This window comes from Sylvia atricapilla, chromosome 17 (genome assembly GCF_009819655.1).
Source record: "Sylvia atricapilla isolate bSylAtr1 chromosome 17, bSylAtr1.pri, whole genome shotgun sequence".
NCBI classification, from domain to species: domain Eukaryota; kingdom Metazoa; phylum Chordata; class Aves; order Passeriformes; family Sylviidae; genus Sylvia; species Sylvia atricapilla.
Window position 1 is genome coordinate 3,072,644 of NC_089156.1, and position 11,838 is coordinate 3,084,481.

At 42.2% G+C, this 11,838-nt stretch overlaps 1 protein-coding gene across 1 annotated transcript; it reads right to left on the minus strand.

Moving 5' to 3' along the window:
- Positions 1-467: 467 nt before the first annotated feature.
- LOC136368835 (serotransferrin-2-like) lies at positions 468-10,690 on the minus strand. The gene is made up of 17 exons (XM_066331253.1): positions 10,468-10,690; positions 8,811-8,974; positions 8,358-8,457; positions 7,778-7,954; positions 7,417-7,579; positions 7,246-7,310; positions 6,201-6,358; positions 5,530-5,716; positions 5,234-5,382; positions 4,935-5,025; positions 4,582-4,650; positions 4,152-4,334; positions 3,727-3,883; positions 2,968-3,050; positions 1,994-2,178; positions 1,481-1,667; positions 468-1,210 (listed from the first exon to the last, which is right to left on the minus strand). The coding sequence occupies exons 1-17, from the start codon at positions 10,520-10,522 to the stop codon at positions 1,161-1,163; spliced, it is 2,223 nt and encodes a 740-aa protein (XP_066187350.1). The 5' UTR covers positions 10,523-10,690; the 3' UTR covers positions 468-1,160.
- Between the last annotated feature and the right edge of the window lie 1,148 nt (positions 10,691-11,838).

Consider the following 11,838-nt stretch of genomic DNA (forward strand, 5'->3'; position numbering starts at 1 on the left):
TGGTTCATGTACAAGGCAGCACACTGACGATTGTGAATCAAAGCTGGAGCATGGGATCATCAACAAGGCCTAGTAAGCATTTGTAATGTCTGTGTCAGAAAACAACATCCCTACTCTTCCAACCCATAAAATTTTGTGGATAACCCAGATTTCTAATTTATCCCTGATCAGCTCATGCTGTTCTTGGCAAAGCTAGGCTGCCAGATGCATTTCTTCACCATGTTATCAGAACTCCCTCCTCCCAACTGCAGTGTCACACAGGCCCCACAGATGGCAGGGAAGCTCCAGGAAAGAAAAGCAGGAATACCTGAGAGGCCTAAACAAGCCTCTTGCTCTTTCCCTGCTCCTTCAGGGCTGCAGCTCGCTGGCTGCAACAGCATATGAGGATTTGGCTCTTGTCACCAGACTGGGACAATAAATGATACAGATGATTTCTGTCCAAAAGGCTTCAGATCATGTTCAGGCAGTTTCTGCGTGTAAAACTTGTGGTGTTTAATTGATAGATAATATTTTGACATTCCAGAGAATCTTAAATTCAAAGTGTCAATATAAAGTAATGGTTGGAGGTCTTGACAAAGAGGAATATCCATTGCTGCAAGCATCCAGTTCTGCTGGCTATTAAATGTCTTAATACATGTATTTGTGAGAAAAATGTTGATTTACTAGTAAAAATCGTTGGTTAAAGAAGAAATACATATGTGCATTCAGCAGGGACTATCTAGTTGCAACCAAAATCACATATATAGGAAGACATGTTGCAACTACCAAAATGTCAGTTGATTGGTGTTTTTGCATGGAAACTGTTTATAAGACAAACAAGGCAAAGTGCTACCAACTAACCTGTGCCACTCATACCAGTCTGTATTTTAGTCCATGGTACTGGCCCTGCTCTTTCCACGATGCTGATCTTAGTTCTGAGCTGTTGGTTGTGCTGCTCCCCATGCTGCCATGCTCCAAAAAACAAAGGGGCGACATATGAGTAGTATTACATCATCATACACATAAAATCTGCTAGAAAAAAAAGACAAGGTGTTCAGCCTACATTTCTAGAGATGACTCTTTCCTTGCTGGTTGCTTTGGATTGGTTGGACTTGCATATTTTCCTTGTTCTCAGCAATGCTGCTCGTGTTATGTGCCCTGCAAAGCCTCTGTATGAGCTGTCAGTTGGATGAGGATGCACAGATATCCTGTTTGCAGAAGTCCAAGATGCCTGCAAACCAGTAAGAAAGTATACACTTAAAGATGCTATCAGCTTCAAAAGCAGCAAGTTCTTCAGATACTCTTCATTAAAATAGCAGAAGGGAGGTCAAATTCCCCTTTTGAATTGCAGTTACTGACTTAGTCTCACAAAAGTTTAACACAGGACTCATCGAGGCTAGGTAGAACATACTTCTCCATGGAGTCTAAACAAAAGGGCCAGAGCTGTACACAGAAGGCTGTCTGCTGCATTTCTAACCCAGAATAAAGAACTTGACTTTACCTGCAGGTGTGCAATTAAACACTGAGTCTGCCAGCTGAACAAAAGACTCTCCAAGGATCTCCTGATAGCTCAGGTGACTTGCATGAACAAGGTACTGAGTAGTGTCTTTGAAAAGCAGATCACTTTCACCATACTTCCACGACTGAAAGAGTTGGAATTCAGAATCCAATTTGCTTCCCAGAGACTCCTGAACAGAAAAGGAAAAAAGTTTCACAGCTTGGGTCATTAATAGTACTTTTATCTAGCACTCTTCTTATTACTACAAAATTATGCACTTCAGCAGTGCTTTATTTCTCAGCAAAAGTATGGCCTCTGTGGAATGGGAACTGGTGGCAAAATACCCCTTAAGAGAATCCAAATAATAATTATTTTCTCAATCTCCTACCGCTTTTTTAATCCTTTTGTATTGGATCTGAAGGCACTAGTACATAAAGCTTTTCTCTTGAAAGGGTGTTCAGCAGTTGCATATAACAAATGGTAAGATGCCAAGCTTTTCCCTGGTACCTGTCATACCTGAGATTGCAGCAGAAAGTCAGAGATTTTAGTGACAGTGACTGGTCGAGTCATGACTGTGCTGGGGGGAACGGGCCCGAGGTTACAGCCCGCCCATTCCGTGACTGCGGCGCGCGTCCCGTCCGCACACAACAGCTCAAAGTCAAGGGGGCTAAAACCTTTTGCCCAACCAGAGCTGCCCAGATCTGAAAAGAAAATGAAGTGGAAGGTAATCCTTTTGAAAAATTAAAGCAGAATAGAGGGTGAATCTCAAATAAAATGCTCAAACTTGAGAGGGAGAAGTTTGTTGATGTGTTCAAAACAAACACAGCATGCTATGTGCTCATTTCTTAGGAATGCATAAGGACCAGGGCAGTGTTTTCTCTGAGGTCAGTGAACTTATACTGCACCTATCAACTAAACTAGAATAATATCAAAGCATATAAACAGTATATCATGTCTCATCTGCATCTATAACCAGATCCCTTTTTGGAAACAAAGCAATTCAGGCTGCATGCCCTTTGCTTCCTCAAACAAACTGCTAATTGCTGCAGGAATTCTGTGAGTTTCCAGCCCCTTAAACCTTCATTTGATTTTAGAGATATTCCTCTCTTAGAATTCTACATCCCTTCTCTTACTGAAGTGGGCTAAAATATAATTTTATTTTGCTTTAATGAGGGTCCCTCTTCTCCTTGACTCTAAGAAAAACATATTTTGGTTTGCCTTTTAAAAGCTTTGACCTTTCCAGAAATTAAGTGCAGTCTCCAAGGATGATTGTCTCAACACACTTCTTTGGTTTCCTACACTTATCTCAATGTTGAGCTTTCCTGGAACGCCTACATGCAGAATGCTTCTAGCAATCTTCCATTTACAAACACTACTTCAAGGACCTAGATTAAACCTGTAAAGGCTGATCCTCATGAGTGATGGTTGCTTTGTGGGAAGTAACTGACATTAATGAACGTTCTCAAAGGAAAATAATATCTGCATCTCACCCTCTATGTTCTGTAGCAGGTTTGAGTGTTCTAGGAAAGCTACATCTCCAAAGCTTCTTCCACTGGGATTGCCAACCAGGCACCTAGTGCAAGGAAAAAACAAGTGATCAAAGCACTACATGGTGACTGACATATGGACAGTCATCTGAAGCTAAAATAGGAGTAGCTAGAAGTATTCCTCCCATTTCTAATCCCTTGGAATATGTTGATGATGTCAGCGTAGAGATTTGGTGAGACAATCCTTTTCATCCCTTACAGCAGCTCCCACGTCAAAGCAGCTGCACAATGTACACCTCCACCCAAGCCTAGGCAGGAAAGAGAATGGAATTATGTATGTTTTGTAAGAGTGCTTTCACCTTTAATAATCTTCTCTGCCTCTGTCTTCAACTATTTTTTTTATATGTCCAGTCTATTTAATAATCTCTTGTATGTTTACCCTGCTTCTTACCACATCACCTCTGCCCTCTGATCTTTAATCCCTTCCCTTTAATCAGTCAGTACCAATGCTCTAAGCCTTACATGTTTGGAAGCATTGCCTTACTCTGAAAATGGTTTCATGACCATTTATATCATCAGTCAGCTAAACATCCCATAGCAACTGTAACCAAAACAAAATACACACTAGCAAAAGTTTATACAGTCAGATGCTTAACAAACAGGAAAAAAAAACAAAACAAAACAAACTTCCAAAAAAGTCAGCAAAATAATAAAGCAATTCTGGCTGTTGCTCTGCATTTCTGACTCTCACAGAAAGCTCACCTGAGTGCTCCCATATTGCCATAGTAACGCTCATTGTGACTTGCAGCACATCTGCTGGACACTCGAGCTCCTTCCACCTCACCATCTCCAATGCACACCTTGCACAGGTTTCCATCTGCTCCTGGCATGCAGCCCTTCCAGAAATATTTCTGATAAGCTGAGTAAAGAAAACTGAGATGAGATTAAGGCAAGGTGTTCACATATGGGAAAAGACAGGAAAGGAATTTTATCCCAACAACTAGCAAGAAGAGGGCTACATAGTGTGACACATAGTTAAATATGAGGAAAAGCTGCTTCAACACCCCCTGAAACTGTAGTCATCAGTTGCTGGTTAGATCCTTGTGGCCTCATCTCTATTTTACTCCCAAATTTAGAGCTTCAGATTTTCATGGTCTAGTTAAGAGAGAACCCAGAGCAGCCCTTACCAGAGGCAATATCACAGTTCTCAGTGTCATTCTGCTGAGCTCCCACTGTGTGTTTGGACAGCAGTAACCATCCTGCAGGACTGTACAGGTGACTGTGGCAGGATCGCCTTCCCCTGAGGTTATGGATGTGAATTTGTTTGGCACTTTTCTTAGCTAGGGCAACAGCATAAACTGGTGGTAGTGCTGTGAAACAAGGACAACAACCAGTTATACCAAGGCAATTAAATATTCCAGAAGAGTACAGCTCCCCTTCCCTCTCTCATCCTGTCACAGTATCTTCAGTTACAGTAGAGGACCTACACTCTTTGTTTAGTCACAAATCTCGTGTCCCTGCACAGAAAATTCTATTCTAAACCAACATGCAAATACATTCCTACATAAACCCTAGAGGGTAAATCTAGACCTTATGCACTTTCAAAGTTTCTGTTACCTTTGTGTTTAAGATGAATTACTTTCCCTGTTTTCTCCATGGTCTCAACTGCTAGGGCACAATCTCCCCCTGGAAGGAGACATAAACATTAAGGATCTTGCAACTGTTGTCATTCCTTTTACATGGCATTCCTTCAAAACTCTTGTGATCCTCTTCAGCCTTTATCCCTCTAACAGAAGGGATAAAATAAACAAACCAAATGCTAGAGCCAGTAAGTGGAAGAGCTGGGAAGAGTATTTAGACATTTATACTGACTCCTGCTTCCATCACAAAACATCACAAACTGTGGAAATTTAACTATATTCTACTTTTTTGATTCCCTCTCTTCTTGATAAGGTCACGTGAGAACTCACCATAGCATTCTGCAGCTACAGGCACCAGTCCACATCTCCCTGCAATGTAGGTGTGTGTTGCATCCAGGGTGACTGCATCAGCCTCACTACTCTGCCAGCAGCATTAGAGAAAGTAACAAAACCAGGATTTGCATGAATTGTGTATCCAAGCAGCAGGACTTCTCCACTGGCTGGGAATGCCTCTGCATAAATTCCCTCCCATTCCCACTTATTCCTCAAGCTAGTTTACCTCTCTTTAGTTCAGACAAGGTAGACACACCCTGTGAATTCCTATACCCTGAGCAGAAGGAGTCTCCTACCTTGATCATTTCAATGCATTTGGCCATGGAAGACCCTTGGACACAGACCAGGGGGTCGGATTTGATGTTCAGTGCCCACTCCTCACACTTGCGGAGCTCAACATCGCTGATGCAGCACCAACGCACAATGCTGTTGTCCAAAGAGCTCCCTGAAATGCAACCAGATCGTGTCACCAGGGCACCAACCTCTTATATGTAAAGGGGATGTTCAGATAAATGCCTGGAGGGAGAAATAATGTGGAAGGAGAACTTTCTCCTCCCTTTCCTTAGCTATAGTCCTCTGGAATGGTTCTCACCTTCATGGCCAAGTCCCTTAAGGAGAGCTACATAATCCAGACCAAGGACGTAGGCAATCTCCAGCTGCTCCTCAAGAAGCTGCAGGTGCTGAGTGGCATCTTGGAACAGCAGGTTCTTTCCCCCAAAGGGTGCTGAACTGAAGAGTTCAAATCTGGCTCTTTCCTTTCCTTTACGCCCAAAGAGACGCTAGAACAAGTACAACACTTTGAAATTGTAACAAATCTGCTCATTCTTCCAGCAACAGGCAAGCCTCAGCTTTCCTTCTCTTTGTATCAGTGGTCAAGATATAAAATACTATTTATAAGTTGAGAAAAAGAGATGAAAACAAGTGAGCCCTGCCTGAACCTATGAATCTCCCTCAGCTACATAAAAATGGATTCAAATTCCACAGCAGGATGAACATCATTAGCCATTTTCCAGTTTGTGTGTTATGGCATCTTCCCCTTCTTTACTGATTTATTCCCAGCCCCCTACAGAAGAACACTTTAGAAAAAAGCAAAACCTTACACAAACCAATGCAAGATCCTTCACCAGAACGAACAATTTTTAGCATTTTATTGACAGTAGCTATAAATTTCTCAAGAAAAAAGGCAACCTGGGTCATAATTGACAAACAAAGATGGAAGAAAAAACTGTGTCTGGAGACAGACAGCCCTTAATATTCACTCACTTGGATCATGCTAAGAAATTTGTTGGTGATCCTCTGGAAGTTGCTGCGGGTGATGATGCCGCGGCCAGGCCCCTTGCCCAGGTTACAGCTGCTGTATTCAGTCAGCTCCGCCCTGGACCCATCCGGGCACAGGAGTTCATATTCCTGCTGCTCTGACTCTGAAACAAGGAGACACTCACCAATCTGGCAGCCATGGCTTGGCACAGACATGGAATATAAAATAATTTTCAGTGGAGGTAGCTAAAGGTTATGTAGGCAGCACAGTGTACCAAATACACTCGGGAAAGTTGTCTTCGGTAGGTACTTCTCTTAACAAAGAGAGGGACTGTGAGTGCTCCCATTTTAAGGTCACCCTACCTTTGAAAACCACGCCCCTACAACACCCTCTATAACCTCACGCCCCTGCCCCTGCTCTTCCGCTTCGTCTTTACCCCTCCCGGGCCCGGGGTGAGGGGAATAAATGGATTCTCGAGCTTAACAAAAGACACTTGTATCGTCTGTTTGCCTGCCGGCGGCTGTAACCTCTCTGGACACAATGAACTCCGTTGCCACTCGATGCAACAAGGGACCTCAGCCAGAGTTCCTCCAAAATACTCTTTAAGCTGTACCCCTGTACATACGTTTATTTAAAAATACTTACCTGCAAGTACTACTGCTAACCCCCTTTGGTACAGAGCTCAAACTGAGTTTAAAAGTACAGGGCAGGTGTACAGGAACTTCACAGTTATGCAGCTCAATATGCTGAATTTTAAAAGGAATCTTGTAACTCAGGCAAAGCAAATACTGATAGCTGTGTCAGAGTCACATCTAATGAAATCATCTGCCTGCTCCCATTCTAAGAATCTCCTGTGAGCAATCATTGCTCACTCACACTTTCCCATTCTGTTTCTTTCTGAGTTATGTGGAAAGCAAAGAAATACCCCTGAAGTGCTTGTAGGGATTGAATTTTCCCTGGAAACAGCAAAAATACAGGCATATCCCTCAAACACCTGTGCAGGAAAGAGCACAGCCAGAGATTAAAAGAGAACTGCATTTTTAAGACTACCTGTGGCACTCATAATTCTTAGATGATCTAAAAAGGCAACATCTGCCACTCCATCCTTCAAGCACCTGCAGGAAGACAAATGCCATCCTATTAACATTTCACCTGGCTTTCCTACCTTATAAGTTCTTTTTCCCCCAAAAGTGAATTCAGCCCCAGTGTCCCAGAGCTCACCTGAAGGCCCCCTCAGAGTCATAGAAGGGTTCATTACTGCTTGTCTCACAGAAGTGGTTCCTGTCTCTGACATAGGATTTTTGTCCTTGGCAGAGAGCACACAATCGGGGAGCAGCAACACCAACCCCGGGGATGCAGCTTGCATTGAAATATTCACTAATTGCTGCAGGTGTAGGAAAAAAAAAAACAACAAACAACAACAAACAAAACAAAAAGAAAGAAAAAAGTCAAATGGGAAAAAAAATCAAAAGAGGAAAAGGGGCCAAACATATCATGGCCATAACTAGTTCGTCCTATATCTGCTGGCATTTCAGTTACTTCTGCTGTGGCCAGAGGTAGCCCTATGGCTCCTATCACCTACCTTGGCTCAGAGGTTGTGCCTCATCCCAGGAGAGATAGTTCCTTGCAAGGAGAAAGCCAAGTGGGATATTCCAGCCCGAGGTCCACCTGGCTCCATTGTGGCAGCTGCGCACGCCTCGTAGGCTCTGGATGTCCAGAGCCCCTCGTTTGGCAATGGCCACAGAAAACACACAATTTCCTGCAATAGCACAAAATGTGTAACAGAAAAAAACCCTCAATTCTGCAGCTTCCATCTCTGAAGAGGGGCTGAACTACTTCAGTGAACGTGGCTAATGAAGAAATTCTCTTAGGCCTATTCAATGTAGGTACTCATGCCAGGAACTTAAACATATACCAGCTACGTGGTACCTTGTCAAGCAAACAATGCAGGTTTGTCAGTACCCCAGGCAGAAAGGCTACTGGGTACAAAGCACCTCTGGTATTTTATTCATCATCATTAAGTATTTTAGCAACAATTGTTAGCCACCTCCATATTCCTATCAAGTTAATAAGAACATATTGACTTTGTTTTTTCAAGAAATCTAGAGCCATTCCTAAGCCAAATCAGAAGTACAGTTTATTCTTCAGCTTTACCAGCCTACCTTGATCATAGATCTCCTTTGCCACCACTGCCAAACCATACAGCTTTACAGCAGAGTAAACATCTCCAGCATCCAAGGAGGCAGCATCTGCTTTATTTGCCTTTAAAACAACAGCAAAACCCTCAAAACAAGTGTGTTCACAAGGAAACAAACAGAAGGTACAAGACCACAGTTTCTGCCTGAACAAATTTTATTTTAGTAGTTTGCTTTTGTCTACTTATTTCCAAGCAGCTTTCTCTACTTCTTTGAGATTGCAAAGACTTTAGCTGGTGTAAAACAGTACATCTGGTAGAACGCTCACAGGATTTAATTCTTGCCTCTCAAGTGACTGTGTACTTTGTTATATAAGCAGATCAATTATCTCAGTATCTTTTCCCATGGTTTATGTTTACCAGTTACTTTTCCAAGAGGACTTGGACACAAAATCAGTTTTTAAAGTCTCTGTGAACTCACCCTGATTTTATCAATGCAGTCATATGTATTGTGGGCTCTGATGCAGGAAATCCTGGTAAAGGAGCTGGCAGTAGAGAGGGGCAGCACAGCAGTAAGTGCTTTGGAGAGCTCAGCACACTTTCTTTGTTCCAGGTCAGAAAGGGTGCACCATCGGAATTTCTTCCCTGTAGGGTCAAAAAAGAAGCCAAGATTTTTAGGACTTCATGAAAAAAAACCCACAGTTTAACACCTTATGGAAGAGAGAGGTTCTTCTATTTTATTTAACTTCCCAATAGCTTGATTGTATTCACTCACACCCACACACTTAGAGGCACCCAAGAGATGTCCCCACATGTGGCCAAGGTCACTTTTGCCCAACATAAGGAAAACATTTGATGCTGAATTATTAACATGTGTCTTTGCTTCCTTTTGACTGAAAGCAACCAAATAGGTTTGGGCAGATTTTTCAAGAATCAGCAATTATTATGGCAAGATCTTCTGTCATGGAATCTTCATTGCTTCAACCTTAGTGAATTTTAGGTAAGGCTGCCACCCAAAATTAGGGGAAACCAAAGGTAAGGATGTGTTTATGGCTATGGCCTGTCTTCCTGTTGGGATAGCAAGAGAAGGAATGGCACTCACAGTGCAGGGTAACCATCTTCCTGTTACCAGAGTGCAGTTTTTCTCCTAACAAGTCAACTGGGATGTGACTTTATCAGAGCACAGACCTTCTAATCTTGATGTAAACATGCATTCCCCAGTATTTATCAGTTTTACTGCTGTCCTTGGTTATCAATACAGGGCCATTCTTTTAACCTTTGTTCTGCTGTTTCCTCTGGTGCTTTCACACACCAGAAAGATGCAATTAAGGGTGGAGGTGAAGGTGAAACTTCCTTTTTCAGAAGGACTCAGAGGTTTGGTGGGCTTAAACCAACTATAAAGCTACATCTTAGAGGAATCCAGACATGCCAACAAAATTTCCTCTTTTGCTTTAGGCTGCAATTATTCCATCTTGTATTATTCCTCTGAAATGCATTCTACTCTGAACTACATCATCATATGCATCTGCAGAAAGATACTAGACATTTAAGGAGGAAAAAAGTGATTACTGTACACAAAAATAGCATGCAGTTATGTAACTCAAAAGAATCTTAAGCCATGTAATGAAAACCAGGACTGCATGCACAGAAAATGCCACAATATCTCTAACATTGTCATTTCCAGATGTTTAAACATTCGACTCTCTGGAGAACTATTAAAACTAGCAATGCACACAATTAAACCACTTAAGGTTTTATTTCCTTGAGCATAGCATCAGACATTAGTCCTCCACTTGTTTTGACATTAATTAAGCACAATTCCAAGAAGAACCCTTAGTGGTTTTAGAGGGGAGCAGCTTGAGGGCCACTGCTTCCTTCTGACACAGCTAATGAGTCTGCAGATCCCAAGTATTCCAGGGAAACAAACCCTCACTGAATTACTCAGGAAGTTGTGGATCGAGCTGCTTCAAAACTAACAGGGTCACCATCTGCCAATGATCAAACAGAAAACACACAGGCACAGCTCTAACTGCAGCTTCTTTCTTTGCACAGAGGAAAACAAAACTAAAACATGTATTCGTTTGAGTGGCACCCACCCAGAGGAATCCTTTCTCTCTCCCTCTCTGCATCAGCCTTACCTGAAGCCAGCAAAGAGAAGACGATTAGGACAATTAAAATCACTGTCTTCATCATTACAGCAGTTCAGCAAGGATCTTCCCTCTATCCTGAAGCTCTGCCTCCTCATACCAGGAATTCCACGGTGATGACCAAAGCTTCTGGAAGATAAAAAGGGGGTTTAGACATCCACAAGGATAAACCAAGATTTAAGAAAACAAACAAACTGTCAGAGGATGGTACATCCTCGTATGCAAAGGAGAAAGGGACAGTGCCCCTTTCCTACACATAGATGGAAAATATGCATTTTCTGCTCTTTTTTTATCAGACACAGAAACAAATGTAAGCTTCTGCTTTTAAAATAAGTAATACTTCTGCTTTTTCAAAAGGCACCCAAGTGCCTTTGGGAGATGGGCAAAACTAAACACCTAAAGCTAAGTGAATTATCCAAACTACTGACCATATCTCTCTACAGAAGGGTCCTTCTTGCCTTATTTTTTTTCACCTGATAATAGCTTATCTACTGAGTAATTTAAAACAAAAAGTAATCCTATGCCTCCCTAAGAATTCAGAACAGAGGCTGGGACACTGTTGACTGTCTTGATTCTCTTCATTCCCCTCCAGCCCAGCAGTCTCATCCAAACTGTCTTATCCCCTATTTTCTAATGCTTAACCTGAAGCATTACTACTCTTAATTACTCTACAGCAGTTATTAACATCATTAATTCTATGGCAGGGAAAAATATATTTATTTATATATAAGCAGAAGTGTCTGATGATGTATATAATATTGTTAATATGGTTTCATCTTTCCAGTTCAGGAAAGAATTAACTGTTCCAAGAGTTCTGGAGGAATAGAGTTTTTATCCTGCTTTTGTTTTCCTTCTTCATCTTACAGATTTCCCTGGTGCTTTGTCTACTTCATGTACTTCTGCAGATCCTTTTCCCAGATTTCATTTGTTGCCTCATGTTCCATCGTTCCCCACTTGCTTCTTTCACACTCAGGTATTGCTTATCTCCTGAGTTTCACAAGTTCCCTCTCTACATCTGCAACATTCGTGTTTCTGGTGTTGTTTCCCACTGATCTGAGCACAGAAGGAGTTACACAGAATCACAGGATGGTTTGTGTTGGAAGGGACCTTAAAACTCACCCTGTTCCATTCCCCTGCCTTCCACTACACCACGTTGCTCCAAGTCCCATCCAGCCTGAGGAATTTCTCATTTCTTCCTGCACTCCCTGAGCAAATGTCCTCAAGCCCCAGGACCTCCATTCTCCAAGAGCTGTGGTATTAATCCCCTCTTTGACTTGGCTCAGCTGCACAGGCCTAGCACAGCTCAGCACCCTTAGGGAAGTAGGTTTTATCGCTCAGTGACTGCAGTCTATATAAACTGAG